Genomic DNA, 21,132 nt, shown 5'->3' on the forward strand with positions numbered 1-21,132 from the left:
GTTCCATTCTGTGAACCTCAGTTTGGACATCCTAATAGACAGGTCCAAGCATGTGTGCATTGAGAGTGTCAATTCCTCTGTACAGATCCTCAAATTGGACCCCCCACCATATGGTATGATGTACCTTTATACATGTATGTAATACATGAAATACTGTTAACTGGGCCATCAACAGTTAGTATATAAAAAAATAAAGTTATGTATTTTAATACATTCCAGTCGATCGTAAAGCTAAATAGTGGCAATTTGCTGCATGTTGTTTGGACAACCAATCAAATTTCACTGTACTTTGTACATTGGAAAAGACTACTACTTCTACTACTAAAACCAAGGAGCTGGTGGTGGATTTTAGGAGGCTCAGACCCCTCATAGACCCCGTGATCATCAAAGGTGACTGTGTGCAGATGGTGCAGACCTATAAATATCTGGGAGTGCAGCTGGATGATAAATTAGACTGGACTGCCAATACTGATGCGCTGTGCAAGAAAGGACAGAGCCGACTATACTTCCTTAGAAGGCTGGCGTCCTTCAACATCTGCAATAAGATGCTGCAGATGTTCTATCAGACGGTTGTGGTGAGCGTCCTCTTCTACGCGGTGGTGTGCTGGGGAGGCAGCATTAAGAGGAAAGACGCCTCACACCTGGACAAACTGGTGAGGAAGGCATGCTCTATTGTTGGCATGGAGCTGGACAGTTTAACATCTGTGGCACAGCGAAGGGCACTCAACAGGCTCCTATCAATTATGGAGAATCCACTGCATCCACTAAATAGTATCATCTCCAGACAGAGGAGCAGCTTCAGCGACAGACTGCTGTCACTGTCCTGCTCCACTGACAGACTGAGGAGATCGTTCCTCCCCCAAACTATGCGACTCTGCAATTCCACCCGGGGGGGTAAACGTTTACATTTAACATTATACAAAGTTATTGTCTGTTTTTCACCTGCATTATTATCATTCTTTAATTTAATATTATTTATTGTATCAGTATGCTGCTGCTGAAGAATGTGAATTTCCCATTGGGATTAATAAAGTATCTATCTATCTATCTATCTATCTATCTATCTATCTATCTATCTATCTATCTATCTATCTATCTATCTATCTATCTATCTATCTATCTATCTATCTATCTATCTATCTATCTATCTATCTACTACTACCTGTTCTCCTAGGACTGTGTTGTAGGAGACAGCTCTAAACACATCATTAAATTCAGAATACCAACACAATCATAGGCAGAATTACCTGCAGCCACAAGATGCCTTACAGAGACACTACTGACATGGTTGTAGTGGGAGCTAGTCATATAAGAACATAAACTATGCCACTAGGGTTGGCACCACATCAGCATTTCAAAGTTTGATACTATAAAAACTATTGAAATTCGGTATCATTTTTGGTACCCACTGTAACTCAACAAAAATTAATTTAAATAAACTGCAGTTCTATATGCATTAAAATCTTTATATTACTAGAAATACAGTAAATAACATAAACTTGAGCCATTAACACTAGAATTACCAGAGCCTACGAAAAAACTCATAGATCCGTCCCACCTTAAATTGCTTCTTAAATCCGTTCGCACCTCTCCGCCATCGTCTTTTGTCATCTAAATGTGCAGATAAAGACAAGCTGCAAACAGCCGGCTATTCCATCCCCCCACTGACTTAGAACGTGCACGAATTTCTCCCAGCTCATGCCTTGATTGATTATCTGGGAGTGAAGTGGAGTTTTAGAGTGGAAATAATAAATCGTTATTTGGAACACACGCATTTCATTTGTGTTCCGTTTCTATAGTAATCTGTGTAAACACATTCTTAAAACAGAAACTTTTTTCATATTCTAGTAGTAAATGACAAAATGTGGGCATAAACTATATAATGTATGAAGCCTGAAGTCCAAATATCAAAGAAACACTTTCACGAAAGGTACAAATATAACGGAACAAGTGCGCTTTTATTCAAAAATACAACTGCAGAAAAAAAAGCCGCATTAGTGTGCGACATTGACACTTACTTGCAATGACTGCTGCTGTGGTGCAACAGTATCAGTTGCTGACTGGCAATCAACAGGTCACAAGTTCGATCCTGCACGACTCCCTTTTGAAAAGTGAACTGCTCTTATTTTTACTATTTTAGAATAAAAACATACATTTGATTTCAGTCTGTAACAGCCGGTGTAATTTATGATATTTGTAAAGGTTAGCTTTGTTTTTGTTTTTTTTATTCACTTTTCATTCTTCCTACCTCTTCTGACACTGCTGTTTTCATATAAAGACGCGCTATAGCTCTGCAGTGTATCACGATACATACGACCGCGTGTTTTTTTTCCCCCAATCTTGCCAGTCCCCACACGTTGCTGTATGCTGTTTCTTTTGTACTTCAGGACATGCAGAGGAAAGCATAGTAAAGAGCAGTAACTTCAGCACTATATTCAATCATCAGACACTCCCCATCTGACACTGCTGTTTTCACATAAAGACGCGCTATAGCTCACCCAAGGAGCGCCCTTCCTACATTTACATGTGTACTTGTTGCAGTGTACACACCTCTCTGTGCTATGGTTTCTATTACACTGAGCAAGCACCTGTAATTCGCAGCTCTATTCATTATCTCAAAACACCACACACATTCACAGTAATTCCCAGTTATGTCCACCACTCACACCCACGCCCACAACCATACAGAACTGATTACACATCAGAGAATTTCCAATTCCAGCATAAATTCACAAACGATCCGACGCTGTTCGTTTTCAAATAATATTGCATTAGTGCGATGATGTTTTCACATATATTGTCTTTCTTTCAGGTGTGTAAGAAACCACAGCATAGAGAGAAGTGAATACATTGTAACAGGTACACACGTTGTAAATGTAAGAAAGACGATCGTTGCGTGTGTGTGCACTGTTAACATTTGAATCTGGTGATTGCATATAGCGCTGTCTTATTCAGTGCGCGCAAGAACATGCAGTTCCAGTTGCTGTGTGCTACAACATGCTGGTGGTGATCAACGCACATTTTAAAAAAAGAAAGAGACAAATATATGTAACGTTTTGAAGAAATCATTTTATGACGACGCGAATAGTACCAATCAGAAAACATAATCGCACTAGTACAATATTATTTGAAAACGAACAGCATCAGATTGGGTGTGAATTTATACTGTGGCGCTGTTAGAGTCAGATCAGAAGCTGAATAAGCTCCTGTTCTGACTCTAAGTAAAAATGTATGAATTAATCAACAGAAATAACCGCGATCGACATTTTAAACTTAGCGATTTACAGTGCATACCAATTTATAAATTTTATGTCCGTTTGAGGTTACAATGAAAAAAAACACTTCCTCCCCAGCCGGGAAGGCTGCTGTAGCGCTAAGTCAGCAAATCTTACTGCTACGCCACGTAATGTGTTGTAGCATCGTTGAACCTTTTGTGAAAGTGTTTATTTGATGTTTGGACGTCAGGCTTCACAAATGCTATAGTTTATGCCACATTTTGTAACATTTATTACAAAAATATGAAAAAGTTTCTGTTTTAACAATGTGTTTACACAGATTACTGTAGAAACAGAACATGCATGAAATGCGTGTGTTCCAAATAACGATCTATTATTTCCACTCTAAAACTTTAGCATTTCAGTCACTCCCAGATAATCAAACAAGGCATGAGCTGGGAAAACTTAGTGAACGTTCTGCGACGGTGGGGGATGGAATAGCCGGCTGCTTGCTGGCTCGTCTTAATCGGCTCATTTAGAAGGCAAAAGAGAGGTGAGAACGGTTTTAAGGTGGGCCGGATCTACGAGTTTTTTCGTAGACTCTGGTAATTCTAGTGTTAAATGCAAACACATCAAGTAGTGTAAGCTTTTGGAAAAGGTAAGAGAGACAAGTTCTGTAAAGAACAAAAATCAAGAAATTTAAATCCAGTCAACAGTTTTTTTTTAAATTGATGAAATCAAATACTGTTACTGAGGTGGCACAATAAAATGCTGCAAACATTAAGGGAGCGATAGAGTTCTAGTGCTGAGAAGTGCTGAATGAACAGCACAGAAATAAAACTGTTCTGGAGGTAAAAATAATTATAGACTACAAAAAACATTTTCACCTGTTGAGAAAATAAACATCTCATCCCTACTTCAAGCGCAACAGTTTACAGGTTTATACTTATTAACGTCTCCATAATTTTTAAATAAGTTACCTCTTGAAATTCTTTTTATTGACTGGCATGTCAATTGTTAAGTATTAACTGGTATTGTGTGGTAGCAAATCTTGCATACAGGTTTGTGGTCCTCTGTTCCCACTTGTCATAAAGGCTAATTATTTTCAGATGTGGTTCGTAAAGATTACCCCTAAGACACTTAATGTTGGCACATCATTTTGCTAAATATCAGATTTTTTTTTTAGATAATGCCTTCACTTACCGGCTTGGCGGTGTCCTCTTTTTAAGCGGACTAGCCGCATTAGTGGTCAGTTGACAGGCAGTTTTCATTCTACATGTGCATGGTGACGTACTCCCTTATATATACTGCGGCACGGTGGCGCAGTGGGTAGCGCTGCTGCCTCGCAGTTGGGTGATCTGGGGACCTGGGTTCGCTTCTTGGGTCCTCCCTGCGTGGAGTTCGCATGTTCTCCCCGTGTCTGCGTGGGTTTCCTCCGGGCGCTCCGGTTTCCTCCCACATTCCAAAGACCTGCAGGTTACGTGGATTGGTGATTCTAAATTGGCCCTAGTGCGTGCTTGGTGTGTGGGTGTGTGTCCTGCAGTGGGTTGGCACCCTGCCCGGGATTGGTTCCTGCCTTGTGCCCTGTGTTGGCTGGGATTGGCTCCAGCAGATCCCCGTGACCCTGTGTTCGGATTCAGTGGGTTGGAAAATGGATGGATGGATATATATATATATATATATATATACACAGTGGAACCTCCAAAACTCTGGTCGTAATCCGATTTGGTCGTGACCCGAAGTAATTTCCCCCATAGGATTGTATGTGCAATTAATCCATTCCAGACTGTACGAACTGTATGTAAATATATTTTTTTTAAAGATTTTTAAGCACAAATATAGTTAATCAAACCATAGAATGCACAGCGTAATAGTAAACTAAATGTAAAAACATTGAATAACACTGAGAAAACCTTGAACAACAGAGAAAACTAACATTGCAAGACTTTGCGCTATAGCGCTACGAACCGCTCACTAAAAACACTTTTTTTAATGAGTTTTAAGCACAGGGAAAAAAATGAACATTTGAAAAATCCACTGTATATATACTTTGTAAAGGCCAGCCCTGACACAGACAGACGTAGGACACAAGTTCAAAGCACACAGGGCTTTTATTTTCTTTTTCTTCCCTCGTGGAGAATGTCTTCCCCGTTCCGACGAGTGCACAACACAGTCCCAAGCACAATACAACACTTTTCTTTCTCCTTTTCTCTTTCTTGCTCCTCCACACTCCCTCGGGCAAGCTTTGTCTTCCTCCTTCTGACTCTAGATCCTGGAGTAGTGGCTGCTAGCTCCTTTTATAATGCACCTGGAAGTACTCCAGGTACTTGATGACCTATTTCCGGCATCACATCCGGGTGTGGTGGAAGAGCTGCTCTGTAGGGCTAAGCAGCAGCTACAGCACCCCTTGGCGGCGCCCATGGATCCCAACAGGGCTGCACCAAACTCCAATTCCCATGAAGCTCTGCGGGAGTCCTAGGCACTGCTGCAACCCAGGGGGGCTGCCGTTTAGCGTTCCGGGGAAGGTACTGTTCTGAACAGGCTTGCTCCCCTGGTCCATGCAAGGGAGAGGAGTCCTAGCCAGGTAAGGGCTCTGGCCATCAGCCACACTGCCCCTCCCTCAGCTGTGGGGCGAATTTCAATATAATGAGAAATTTCGGAGAGAGGGAAAGCATGTCATCATAGTAATAGCTCCACTGAGTGTCTGCATGCATTGTTTTGTTGTGCACAATGTATTTTTTATCTTCAGTGGCCATTTTTGGTTGAAAAAAATTAAAATGAAACCCATTAAAACATGATGTTGTATGAATGTTTCTCCGGGCCAACAAAAGGTATTCGTTATTCTGAAAACTTTGTTACATCTGTATTCACTATAATGGGATTTGACCTGTATATATAAATGATAAAGGGGAACTCTACAGGGCAGTCCCCTGGCTGGAAGTGGGGCCATGGGTTTGGAGCATGGAAGCTCAACCCTGCTGGGGCCTGTGACCACCAGCAAGGTGCGCCTCAACCTTTAGCATTCTGGGGTTGACAGTGTCCAGAATAAGCTCTCTCCTCTGGTCCTTCCATTATTGAAGTGTCCAGGGTGGATAAGGGCCCCGGTGGTCCACCACAAATATATATATATATACACATGTATATAATAGATAGATACTGTATGTATATATAGAGGGAGACTTATTAGAAACCCCCCTAGTGCCGAAACGCGAGTGACACATCAGTCGAGGGTTGTTTGTCTGTGCATGAGGCAATAGCAGGTTCACTATGCCATCGAGGCAACTACGACTTCACAGCTCCTCTGTGTAACATGTTTGTTGGCCAAGAGTTGATGCAGGGAGTAATTTAATTCAGCCACTATCCTGGCCTGCTTTTTCTTTTCTGTTTCCACCCCTCCTGGACAACTCAATCCCAGCTGCTGATCCCCGCAGCCACTGGACCGACCTGACAGGTAGGATTACCTGTTCCTGAACTGAAGAAGGGAGCCAAGGCAGGACAACTGATAACGTCACTGCTTGTTTGCGGTGTCTGTGTGTATTGAAGTGCTAGCTGCCGTTTCAATAAATACAGTTGCTGTTCCTGTTTTGAACTGAATAAAGCTGGTTTTCCTGAAGCCCTTGGACTCTGCCTCATCTTTTGGGTGCAAAACAGTTACTCCTGTGTGTGTGTATGTGTATATATACAGTATATATTGATACACACACACACACACACACACACACACACACAGTGTTTATATATAGTGGCAAGCAAAAGTCTGAGCACCTTGCTTAGAATGTCTGTTACTGTGACTAGTTAAGTGAGCATAAGATGAAGTGATCAAAATGCAAACAGTAAAAAATGACACATTTATTTTCTGCATTTTGTGCAAGAATGCTCTCTGAATTGCCTTTCCCAAGAGTGGAGTTTTTTCTTGTCTTCTTAGGGTGTCAAGGCTGGGGGCTGTCAAAAAATAGAGCCTGTTAAAGCCCATTGTGGCACTCCCTATGTGATTTTCAGCTATACAAAAAATAAATTGTTGTTCTACTGTTTAGTGACACCTGATCTAATATGACATTCATGGTAGAGTCAGCATAAGAAAAGCTCTCCTGCATCCTAACCATAAAAGTCAGCACCTGAAGTTTGCAAAAAAACATCTAAACAAGCCTGATGTATTTTGGAATCATGTTCTGTGGACTAATTAAGTCAAAAATAGATGTTTTTGGCCACAATGTCCAAAAGTATGTTTGGAGAAAAAAAGGCGCTGAATTACAGGAAAAGAACACCTCTCCAACTATTAAGCATAGGGGTGGATCAATCATGCTTTGAGCTTGTGTTGCAGCCAGTGGCAAAGGGAACATGTTATTGGTAGGGGGAAGCAAACATCACATCATCTGTAAAAAAGTTGAAGTTAAAAAAGAGGATGATCTGAAAGAAACCTCAAAGTCTACAATGGAATACCTCAAGAGGCACAAGCTGACAGTTTTGCTATGACCCTCATAGTCCCCCAACCTAAACATCATTGAAAATCTATGGATAGATCTCAAAAGAGCAGTGGACCCAAGACGGCCCAAGAATCTTGCAGAATTAGAAGCCTTCTGCAAGGATGAATGGGCAAAAGTACCATAAGTAAGAAATGAATGACTGTTAGCTGGCTACAAATAGTGTTTATAAGTGATGATACTTGCAGATGAGGGTGTTACTAAGTACTGACAATGCTGTGCACACAAACTTTTGCTTCAAGCCCTTTTCATTTCTTGTTTTTTTGTACCTGTGAATGGTGAAAATAAAAATGTAATCCTTCTTAAAATATTAAAAGAAATGTGTAATCTTTAACTTTGTCTTTTGGTGATCAGTTCATCTTCTGCTCACTTGCTTATTCACAGTAACACACATTTTAAGCAAGAGTGCCCAGAGTTTTGCATGCCACTGTATATAAACAAACACATATATACTGTACAGACATAATCTGGTGACTATGTTGCATTCACTCACTGTTGGATATATTATGCTAATGTCACAACTGAGACATGATAGTAAGAATCTCATTGTAATATGTACACAACACAAACTTCATCCTGATACCTGGCAATATTTGAAATCTGTTATTCTCATAAGTCAGTGTTACATTCCAAGCTTCTCTTGGTATTGTAAAGTAATAAACCACAAAGATAAACTATTGTTTTAGCAGCATATATAATTTGCTTCATTATGTCTGTTAGTACATTACCCCTTCTTATGGGCATTTATTATTTCAGAGTTATCTCTGACATCTGATTGAACCTGAAAGATAGTGAAAGCGAAAAATAAAAGATGTTATTTATTCTCTCCTTGACGGTAAGATATGACAAACAGGCTTCTTGTATAGATGTAATTCTATGAATTTTTTCAAATTGACATTAAGGTAAACTAAAGATTGGGTGTTACCTAGAAATGACTAAAAAGCTTACAATTACTGGAAGAAATGGAAGCTAATAAATGAAGGAAAGCAGTGGATAAAATCATTTTTATACCCAGATTTAGAATTAATCAAAATGAGGTCAGATATGGATTCTTGACCTCAACTGTCCAAAGCTCAGAGGATGATAACAATGTGCCAGCTAAGATGATTAACACTGGAAACACTGGAAAAATAGGAAAAGCATTATTTTCAAAATGTGAAAAGAATGTGGGAGCTTTGCTAGTCACAGTGAGTCAGACAGATGCCCCAAAAAGTTACTGCAGTCCCCAAGTATACAAGAAGCTGCTTGCTAAAATTATCTCTGCCAGTCAAAGCCCCCCCGTTTCCATACTGAAAGAAGTTGCTTTAGCTCAGGCAAATCTTTTTGTTGAGAGCTTCTTAACTCCTAAAAACTTACAGAATTTACTTTTTTGTTTTTGTAATTTTACAATCTAATGTAATATACTCTGTGCTAATAAACATTTTGAAGTTTCCTCACATCTTGTCCCATGGTGCTGGAACCTGAAAAATTTAATGTCAAGACATTTTAAAAGCAATTGCGTTAATCTCCTGGAGGTGGTCTTTTTCGTAGAACAGGAGTAAACAAGGACACCCTAGGTACATTGAAAACTTGCTGCCCAAATAATAAGGTACTGGAATACTGCACATGAAAGCACCATTCCTATCATATAAAATGTCAAAAGTAGTTTGCTTAGCATAATCACTGATGTGGCTATCACCAGTGCCCCAAGTAAGCTGCAAGATAGAAGACAAAATTTCACAAAGGAAATGTCAGCATACAAAAAAAAGTAGTCTCACTTTCATATACTACTATCTTGTTGTGCTGTGAGCTTACCATATTGCCCCACAATATTCCACATGATGTGCAACTTTATACAGTACTGTAAAACACAAGATGCTTAAAAAATAAAGGAAATATGATGGCAAGATATGATAAAAAGGCTACTTATTTCTGAGCCCCGAAGTCTGCCATAAACTTTCTATGAACTATCTGTGATTGTGAAATGGATCACTCACTTCCAATGTTCTTGGCTGTAGGACATCTACCTAACTAATGTTCTTTTGCATTTTGTGCAGCTTACCTCCATAAGGGACTCAGGTAGGCGACGTAAAAACTGCTTTCCCCAGCCACTGACAAGCACCATATCACCTAATAAATCAAAGGTAGAGGATTAGATAACTATTCTTAAGGAATTCGTCTAGTGAAGTAGCTCATGAAAACTGAAGACTAAATTGTTGCATGGTCTCATTTACAATTTTATTTAGTCCCTATCCAGTACTTAGATAACATCTATTCCTGTCTGGCTCTTCAAAGCCAGACCAATTTAACATATTTGCTGTAGATCACAAGTTCTTATCACCTGGGGAAAAAGATATTCAGAGTCATGCATTGTTGATACCATACCATCCTGCAAATCAGACTGCCAGGCTTCTTCTGAAAGACACACAGGGATGATATAATTGTTCAGAACAGCTGGTTCTGAGAGCTCAAGAAGTCCAACATCAAACTCAAGTGTATCAGCTTTGTACTGAGGATGTAGAATAGAAGTCTTGTAGTGAAACACCTGCTCGGTGTCATCTCTACTTCTTGTTCTGTGTTTCCCTGGTGTGAACAAAGATGTAAACATTATTGAACTAATCAAGCATGAGGAAAAAACCATTAGAACTGAAGGTTATATCGATGCAGTGTAAAACATATGGTAATAAGGGTGAAAATTCAGCTACTAATAAAGAAGATGTTTCTGCTGAAATATGTACTATACTGTAAAATAATTTTCAGTGAATTAGTGAAGGTGGGAATTCAAGGAACATCTTAATGTGATACTAACATGGGCTGAAAATCATTTGTTTCATCTTGTAGATATTCCTACAAAGTAAGCAAAAACCACCAGAACTGAGAAAGAAATACTGACCCAGGATAATCTGGAAAGATCCTGGCGTAAAAAGATCTGAACTTCGAACAACTGAGTTTTCAGAATCCAGTGGATCATGAAGACAGTGGGCAGCTGTGACAATCCATTTGTTACCTAAAACAGAGAAAATCCATACACTTGTATTGCTTAAAATAAGTAAACAGTAAACTGCATAAATACTGTGACAAAGATATTTCTTTTGTGAGAGATTACTTGGGCCTATTCGTCGGAGCTGTACAGTATAGAATGCTGCTCCACTAGTATGCTGTGGTCCATTTTTTCCCACTTCTTTCTTTCCTTTGCATTTTGACTGCTATTTCATTTCTGCATGCTCTATTTCTGCCTTCAGAATTTTCTTTGGACATCTCATTATGTATTCTACTGCCCTCTTGTGACTTCTTCACAAATGAGAAAACCATTCAGTTAATCAAACTTGTTTTGTCATGCTAATACATAACTTACTTTCATATATAATCCACATACCTTTTTAAAAACCTTTACGGTTTCTGGCTCAACCGCATGAATCAGTAGACTGTTCCACATTCATATGACCCTTTCTATGAAAAAGTGCATCCTGGCACTTCTGAATATAATTTTCATCACTGTACCCGAGTTCAAGAGAAAATATTTAACTGAAATTAAGTAATTCTTCTAGATCACATTTTATTACTGCCTGGACTTTGATTAGAACCCCATGTTGCCTTGTATGTTCAAGTGAAAAGAGATTTAATTCCCTTTACCTGTCACAATATGACATGGCTCTTAGCCCAGAGATACATTTGATTGACCCTTGCCATGAAACAGCATGTCTGAAATTTTGTTATCATTAGGCCTGAAGGTTCATATTTCACAGGGGTAGGGGAATATTGGAGACTTATATAACAAGGTGTGGTGCACTGTGGTAATTATTACCTAGCAACACTATACAGTAATCCCTCGCTATATCGCGCTTCGCCTTTCGCGGCTTCACTCCATCGCGGTTTTATATGTAAGCATATTTAAATATATATCACGGATTTTTCGCTGCTTCGCGGGTTTCTGCGGACAATGGGTCTTTTAATTTCTGGTACATGCTTCCTCAGTTGGTTTGCCCAGTTGATTTCATACAAGGGACGCTATTGGCAGATGGCTGAGAAGCTACCCAACTTACTTTCTCTCTCTCTCTCTCTTGCGCTGACGTAGGGGGGGTGTGAGCAGGGGGGCTGTTCGCAAACCTAGACGATACGGACTCTCGTCTAAAAATGCTGAAAGATTATCTTCACGTTGCTATCTTTTGTGCAGCTGCTTCCTAAAACGACATGCTGAACGGTGCTTCTCATACTTAAAAGCACGAAGGGCACGTATTGATTTTTTTATCTGTCTCTCTCTATCTCTCTCTCTCTCTGCTCCTGAAGGGGGTGTGAGCTGCCGCCTTCAATAGCTTTGTGCCTTCAACAGCTTTGTGCCGTGGTGCTTTGCATACTTAAAAGCCAAACAGCACTATTGATTTGTTTGCTCCTTTGAAGAGGAAGATATGTTTGCATTCTTTTAATTGTGAGACGGAACTGTCATCTCTGTCTTGTCATGGAGCACAGTTTAAACTTTTGAAAAAGAGACAAATGTTTGTTTGCAGTGTTTGAATAACGTTCCTGTCTCTCTACAACCTCCTGTGTTTCTGCGCAAATCTGTGACCCAAGCATGACAATATAAAAATAACCATATAAACATATGGTTTCTACTTCGCGGATTTTCTTATTTCGCCGGTGGCTCTGGAACGCAACCCCCGCGATGGAGGAGGGATTACTGTACTCTAATGAACGAACAAGAACCTAACAAAAAGTCGATTAATGGGCTTGTGTGAGCTTATTTCACCCAATACCTAAGAAAACTTGAATTTATCAAAGAAGCATAAAAATATTTTCAACATACAAAACAAAATGACAATACCAGATTTTAAAAAGTACACTAAAAGATGTGTACATGTACACCATGCAAAATAATGAGCAAAGAAAAAGCCCATCAACAAAAAAGTGTGTTGAAGATAAGGACTGTTTACCCTGACCCGGAAGGAATAAGGAACCGTGGACTGTTGGGCAGGAACACCTCCGGGTTAGGGTGTATAAAAGGACTCTGGGAAAGCCCAGACACTGAGCTGAGCTGGGAGGTAGGGTGGCTAAGTGTCTGGGAGAAGGAGGATTGTTTTTGTGAGTAGTTTATTGTTATATGAGTAGTGTGGAGTGGAGGGTGCTTTGTGCACGTGAGTACTGTACAATAAAGAAGAATTGTACTATTACCTGGTGTTTGGAGTGGTACCTGAGGGTTCAAGAGGCGGACACACGCCTCAACTGCTACACTATATATATATATATATATATATATATATATATATATATATATATATATATATATATATGTATATATATACAGTACTGTGCAAAGGTTTTAGGCAGGTGTGAAAAAATGCTGTAAACAAAGAATGCTTTCAAAAATGGAAGTGTTAATCATTTATTTTCATCAATCTACAAAATGCAGTGAATGAACAAAAGAGAAATCTAAATCAAATAAATATTTGGTATGACCACCCTTTGCCTTCAAAACAGCATCAATTCTTCTAGGTACAGTTGCACACAGTTTTTGAAGGAACTCGGCTGGTAGGTTGTTCCAAACATCTTGGAGAACTAACCACAGATCTTCTGTATATGTAGGCTTCCTCACATCCTTCTGTCTCTTCATGTAATCCCAGACACACTAGATGATGTTGAGATCAGGGCTCTGTGGGGGCCATACCATCACATCCAGGACTTCTTGTTCTTCTTTACGCTGAAGATAGTTCTTAATGACTTTGGCTGTATGTTTGGGGTCGTTGTCCTGCTGCAGAATAAATTTGGGGCCAATCATACGCCTCCCTGATGGTATTGCATGATGGATAAGTATCTGCCTGTATTTCTCAGCATTGAGAACACCATTAATCCTGACCAAATCTCCAACTCCATTTGAAGAAATGCAGCCCCAAACGTTCAAGGAACGTGCACCACGCTTCACTGTTGCCTGCAAACACTCATTATTGTACCACTCTCCAGCCCTTCAACGAACAAACTGCCATCTGCTACAGCTAAATATTTCAAATTTTGACTCATCAGTCCAGAGCACCTGCTGCCATTTTTCTGCACCCCAGTTCCTATGTTTTCGTGCATACTTGAGTCGCTTGGCCTTGTTTCCACATCTTTTTGGCTGCAACTCTTCCATGAAGACCACTTCTGTCCAGACTTCTCCGGACAGTAGATGGGTGTACCTGGGTCCCACTGGTTTCTGCCTGTTCTGAGCTGATGGCACTGCTGGACATCTTTTGATTTCGAAGGGTAATAAGCTTGATGTGTCTTTCATCTGCTGCACTAAGTTTCCTTGGCCGACCACTGCGTCTATGATCCTCAACGTTGCCCGTTTCTTTGTACTTCTTCAATAGAGCTTGAACAGCACATCTTGAAACCCCAGTCTGCTTTGAAATCTTTGTCTGGGAGAGACCTTGCTGATGCAGTATAACTACCTTGTGTCTTGTTGTTGTGCTCAATCTTGCCATGACATGAAACTGTCTTCCACAACCTCACCTTCGTAGCAGAGTTTGGTTGTTCCTTACCCAGTTTTAAGCCTCCTGCACAGCTGTTTCTGTTTCAGTTAATGACTGTGTTTCAACCTACGTGTGACATTGATGATCATTAGCACCTGTTTGGTATAATTGGTTGATTATACACCTGACTATAATCCTACAAAATCCCTGACTTTGTGCAAGTGTACCTATAAGAATTGATGCTGGTTTGAAGGCAAAAGGTAGTAACACCAAATATTGATTTGATTTTTCTTTTGTTCACTCACTTTGCATTTAGTAAATTGATAACAATAAACAATCATTATATTTCTGAAAGCATTCTTTGTTTACAGCATTTTTTCACACCTGCCTAAAACTTTTGCACAGTACTGTGTATATATATATATATATATATATATATATATAGTCCTGCGGTGGGTTGGCACCCTGCCCAGGATTGGTTCCTGCCTTGTGCCCTGTGTTGGCTGGGATTGGCTCCAGCAGACCCCCGTGACCCTGTAGTTAGGATTCAGCGGGTTGGAAAATGGATGGATGGATATATATATATATATATATATATATATATATATATATATATATATATATATATTTGCAGCTGGAGACCCACAAAGGGAGAAAAATTAATCACGTATCATAAAGTAGTTTTTATTCCTGACCTTTCAAACCCTGCCAGGGGTCTTCATCAGAGGATAATGCTTGGACTTACAAGAATCAAAGGCAATATATAGCAAAAAAATTACGTGGAGGGGGTGGGGGAGGTGGCTGAGTCAGTGTGATCAGGATGGGGGGGTGGGGTATTGGGTGTACAGTTTATTTATTATGAACAAGTTCTTCTTAAGTTTGCATATGCTGGATTTACATCCAAGTGTCTGTTGATGGCGTTCTCATTTGATAGCCAAGATCCGGCCAGCTCTCTGGCACTTTTAGTACTGGCCTTAAATTTTACATGTACATTGTCCCAGTTAAATGTATGTCCTGTTGATTTAGTATGCGTATAGATCAATGAAAGTGAGTCCTTTCTTTTAATGGCGTTGCGATGTTCCTGTATACGTGTGGTGATTCTTTTTTAAATTTGTCCTATGTATACCGCTGAGCAAGAACTGCATGGAATACTATAAATTGCGTTTCGTGTTTCTGCTGTAGATTTCTTGTTTTTAGCATTAAAGAGGCCTTAAAAATTTAAGGCCAGTACTAAAAGTGCTAGAGAGCTGGCCGAATCTTGGCTATCAAATGAGAACGCCATCAACAGACACTTGGACATAAAACCAGCATATGCAAACTTAAGAAGAACATGTTCATAATAAATAAACTGTACACCCAATACCCCAATACCCACCCCTCCTGATCATACTGACTTAGCCACCTCACCCCCACGTACTTTTTTGCTATATATTGCCTTTGATTCTTGTAAGTCTAAGCATTATCCTCTGATGAAGACCCCTGGCAGGGGTTGAAAGCTCAGGAATAAAAACTACTTTATAATACTTGATTCATTTTTCTCCCTTTGTGGATCTCCAGCTACAAATATGCAAACCGTATCACAGATCTTCTCTTCCATATATATAAATATATATATATAATTATCGTGTATCATGTATGAGGGCACCTCGCTTGCCATGTGTATGTTGCAATCAAGTGAAAAGAATTGAACAAACGATATAGGTATGCATTTAATCCTGCATGTGCTAAGGGGTACATTTTAGGGTCACTGGGAGGCAGTGATCAGCGTAGCAGTACTTGGTAAAATGCAAAAAGCAAATGAGTTGGATGGTACAGGGCTCAATCACACAGCCAATTAGAACACACTGCTGTGTACAATCCAGTAACAGAAACCTAAAGTTTCAATTTATTTTTATTCCTGTTATATGCTACAGATATGTTGAAACTGGAACAGTGTGATTAGATGGCACAGTGCCTAGTGTTCATAATGCAAATTTTTTGGGAGCTTATGTTGAGGATGAAAAAGGGAGTTGATGTTATTTATTTCACAGCACATTACAGACTAAATGTATTTTCCTAATTGAGAAGTAGCAGACAGTTACATTTAAATTTAAAGCAAGTTTTATTAGAGTTTGTGTTCTACTATATCCAATGTCAGAACAGACATACTAAAAAATAACAAAGATTTAGAATAAGGCACACAATAAGCTGCATAATAAAATGGATAGCATTGAATCCTGATTTACTGTATGTTATGACCTTGATCTGGAAAGGAGTAGTCATAAACGTTCTCTTTGTTCAAGGAAATGCATTTTTTGATAACAAGCATGGGTTTCATACCTCTATTAGAAAGAACAGTGTCATAAAAATAATGTACTCTTTGTAATGCATTACATTTTATATTAACTATATAAAATATTTAGTTACGTTTGATTTTCAAACTTGCGATTCTCAACAGTGGTTCCTAGCAAAAACTTGTATTCCGTATTTGGATATGTTGTTAATAAATAATGGACATCCCTTGAACAACCAATAAAAATAAACTGGTCTTCTTAAGCAGCTGGCTGAATATTCAGAAAGTCAATAATATTTTATTTTTCAACAATATAATTTTAAAGGCAGAATTATTGACTGTTTTTTAATTGTTTCTGTTGCACAAAACTATTCAATAAACTAAGTGGAATAATTTATTATACATAGGAACAACATTATCAAAACTCTTTTGTATTTGAAAGTAATTAATATGCTAGGAAATAAGTACAATTATGATTAACATAGTTCATTAAACATATTAATTGTGTGATTAACAGAAATTACATTTTTTAAATCAAAGTATAGTCCTTGTTTAAATTATTACTTAATATTTTCAATTTGTATATCTAAGTTGTTTTCTTATGTTCCTTGTGTTATGTTGGTGGACCCCAAGGGAAAGGTCCACTCTGATGTCACTTCTACTGAGACTGCCTTCTACCTTTATATTATGGTGGAAGAGATGCACCCAGCAGAGATACACAGAAGTCAAAAATTACAGTTCATTGCGAATATTGTTTCTTTTTTTTTTGGCTTTAAAATTTTTGTTTGGGGATAAATGGTATGGACTTGTTAGCTTTGCCTTCTCAGGCAAATGTTTCTTGGCTTAATTTGCCTTACTTTCCTTTGCCTTTCCATTTTTGTTCTTCTTTTGTTTATATAAACAAACCATTTATTTAAAAACATTGTTTGTGGGCCTTATCTTCTCATGCCAGAGTTTTAATGGTTCATCCTCTCTTTTGAAGGGCATTGTTTTGCAATGTTGAACATTTCAAATATTTTTTTTAACTTTAAAGTCCAGTTCCCCGTTTTGACCCTGTGATGGACGAAACCTACCTGTGCAGTTTGGTCTAGTTTATGGGTCTATTTGGATTACCACCCTTTTCTCCATATCTGTTTCACCATATCACAATAGAAAGAGGGTTGGATACAAAGGACCAAAAGGAATCAACAACAGGGCTTTCCCAGAATATGAGTATGAAGATGCTAGGGACATTAAGAGAGCAGAGTTCCACAAAGGACTAGGAACAAGGGTAATGACTGAACAGAGAATGAAATAGTAAAATCCAATAATAAAATTAGAAAACGAAGCCAAAATGCTAAAGTCAGATCTTAGTCAGGAAACACAACAGTAATGCATAGTCCAGAACTTCCAAAATATCAAAGAAATGATCACTATAAGGCTTGGGTGAATCCACAATCTTGAATTAAATGTCCAATCATTATTAAATATATTTGCACTGATGATGTCATATGATGATACTTCCAGAACACAATAGTTGACAACCGGCTGGCACATAAAAATATGTAAGGCATCATATAATAACAAAAAGTCCAATGGCAGAACTCTTTCTTAGGTTAAAATATAGACTGTGAACAAATTTAAACTAAATGTGTTGATGCTTTAGAGTTTTGGAACTTAGAGATATTCTTTAAAAAAATCTAGAATAATTTAAGAGTGGAAGGAAGTTTCACAGATAAGATAGATCAAAAGAAGAAGGACTTGCATAATACTTTTAAAAACAAAGTATGGAGACTTATTTCTTGGCAGGGGTTAAGGAGTGAAACATTTCATGCAATGGGTGAAGAGGGAAAGAGGTAGACAATGCTACACATCATGTCCTTAAGACTGTAGGACATTAAAAAAAGATGTAGTTACAATAAGAAATATGTAGAAAGGAAGAAATTTTTACCATAATGATTGCAACTAGAAGATGGGAACCCAAGAGACAATATATCAGACTTGATAGGAAACCAAGATGGTGAGGTTAGAGAAGGGTTGGATAGCTATTTTTTCATGGGGGGGGGGGGGGGGGGGGGGGCACATGAGAAAACCAGCTTGTTGAGGAGGGCCAAAGACATTCTGCAAAACTGTTACATTACAGTAAACATGTTATATTTCTTTTTTCATCATAATAAAATTTATATAGGTCACATATTCACTGATTTTGCTTGATTTATTGAACCATGGAACATACACACACTATAGCATGCTTTCTAACACAATCTAGAATTCCTGATTGTGTAAAAAAAATAAAATAAAGAAAATAATACATTTTACTGCATTAATCACTGATAAACATTTTACTGTCTTTGTATCTTTCACAACTTAGTGGGAAGAATTAAGTCTTTGATGAGCTTCAAATAATGCACTGAAGTCAGGTGTAATTCCTGATGTTGCTATTTGCAGTACAGCAGACAGATGGTCATCATTGTATCTGGATTTGTTGAACTTCATTACTGAATCTCTGTTCACATATGTATGTTGATCCAATGAAGACAAACATTCTCTGAGATAATTCTCAAGTGTGGGAAATTCTCCTCTTTGACAGAATTGGAGAATGTCAGTAATGGCACTGACTTGGACATATTCTACCAGCAGTGCATCAGACTGCAAGACTATAGGTTCGAGTTGTACCTTACAGGATGCACTGTCCACATCACATGTAAAAGGAGAGGAGATGGTGAAAATTTCAGTTTCCACTGCTTTGACATCTTCAAATCTCCTGGAAAACTCACCATGCGGTGCCCAGAACATGGCTGCATATGAGTTAAGCTGATCAGCAGATAGATCTCTCCCTCTCATTGTGGGAAATTACATCAATGTGTTCCTCTCTACTTGTTGAGAGGGAAACGACACCTTCCACATGAAGGCCTTGACTATGTTGTGCATATCATGTGCAAAAAGACCTTTGCCTTGCACTTTCTATTCGGTTCATTCATATGTGCAGTCACATCAACATCAACAGCAAATGCTAAATCTGATAACCACTCAGTGCTGCTTAGTTCACGAATGGGTTTTCCTTTCATCTGACAAAATTCATAAATCTCTGATTTCAGATTCCAGACCTGTTTGAGCACTTTACTCAAGTTTAGCTACCTGACAGCTGTGTGATAGCCCAGATCAGTGTGATCAGTCTCATGTTCCTCCAACAGTGTAACAAAGTGTCAGAAATTTAATGACAACCCTGATGAAATTTACAGTACTCATTTCAACATCAACCACAGGATTAATTTTCAGCACTCATTTACATGGCACTTCTTGGTGAAGAATGCAATGTAAAATATGAGTTTTTGGGCTGGAATAATCTTGGCTACTTTTTCCTGCATCCTTTTTTAAAAGTCCAACATTCTTACCTTTCAAATTAGAACCATCAGTTGTCATATCAATTAACTTTCCCAACTTTAGTCCTGATTTTTGCATGTACGTACTGACTTAAATCCTTACTGGTTATTGTCCCTTTCACTGACTACATAGAAGCCAGTTCCTATGTCATTTCAAAGTCTTTTGTTATTCCTTTCACAAATATCAGCAGGGGCACTGTGTCATGAACATCACACCTCTCATCCAAGGCCAAGGAGAAGAAGCTGACATTTTACACTGTGCATTTTAGCGGTAGTACCAGACTCTCCACAATATCCTCTATCAGTGTTGTAACTATTTGCATCCTTCTTCTGAATAAGCATTCTTTAACAAATTCTTCATCAAAAACAGATTGCTTATTTTGGCAATTTTAGGAGCTAGTGTTTACTGTTCATTGATGTATGAAACTTAGTAAAAAGACTTTGCTGCTTTTGAAGTTGAATTAACCATTCCTCTGCAGTCTTCACCTTCTCCTCTTAAGATAAATTTCTGTGATGGCTCAAGTTGTAGTCTTTAAATGCAGTGATGTGCTCTTTGAATACCAAAGTAATTACTTTACCACTATTCTCCATGAAAAAATACTCACGAGTCCAGGATTTGTTGAATGAACAATTTTCCACATCAACTTTTCATTTTTTTACATTACATTATTTTGGCTTTACACAACCTGGATGCTACAATTTGTCCCCATTCTTCTCCTCATAGTTCATAACTCACAGTCTTGAAATCAGTCTGGTTGCTTTTCCTTGTGCTTTCTCTACTGCTGCTTTGTATATTTTGTAATACGGAGAACAAGGTCTGTCGAGATGCATGGGGATACTGAAAGAACAGCCTTTTGTGGTTCAGCCGCAAATTCTAAATGAATTTAGATCTGGACTCTGCCTCTACCACACTAGGGGGGTATTCTAGGAAGTGTGTATAGCACATAAACGTCACTTAAATAAAGATGCTGAATTTATCTGAATCAGTTTTGGTTCCACCAAAGAAGATAATACAAGTTGTGTTAGGTAACGGAGGCAACTAAGCGTAAATCCTTAGCTTGGTCCATACTAGGCTAAAAGTGAAGCTTAGTGTAGTTTTGTGGATTGAATTCCTGGTTGATGAGAAATAAAACCCCAGAAAACATTTCTAGTTTTTTTTTATTTTTTTGCAGAATATGTAAAGTTTGTGGAATTCTTGCTTAGATTAATCTTACATGTTCCGTACAAAATGGTAAAACATTATAACCCGAACTACTGATTTAAAATGAACAACATTTAAATTGTCATTTATTGCCAGTGAGGTTTAATACAGTATACCTAGTGTTGCTGCATTTTTAATTACACTACCGTTTAAATGAATCAGACGTTCATTGCAAAGTTGTAAAA

At 38.5% G+C, this 21,132-nt stretch overlaps 1 protein-coding gene across 1 annotated transcript in view; it reads right to left on the bottom strand.

Annotated features, from left to right (window-relative positions):
• masp1 (MBL associated serine protease 1) overlaps positions 1 to 21,132 on the bottom strand; it is a 206,672-nt gene that overhangs the window by 16,097 nt on the left and 169,443 nt on the right. Inside the window, exons 12-14 of the mRNA XM_051922229.1 lie at positions 10,569 to 10,682; positions 10,061 to 10,258; positions 9,738 to 9,805 (exon numbers count right to left, since the gene is read on the bottom strand). Of these exons, the coding sequence (XP_051778189.1) occupies positions 9,738 to 9,805; positions 10,061 to 10,258; positions 10,569 to 10,682 (380 nt within the window). The remainder of the gene's footprint in view (positions 1 to 9,737; positions 9,806 to 10,060; positions 10,259 to 10,568; positions 10,683 to 21,132) is intronic.

This window comes from Erpetoichthys calabaricus, chromosome 2 (assembly GCF_900747795.2).
Source record: "Erpetoichthys calabaricus chromosome 2, fErpCal1.3, whole genome shotgun sequence".
Taxonomy (NCBI): domain Eukaryota; kingdom Metazoa; phylum Chordata; class Cladistia; order Polypteriformes; family Polypteridae; genus Erpetoichthys; species Erpetoichthys calabaricus.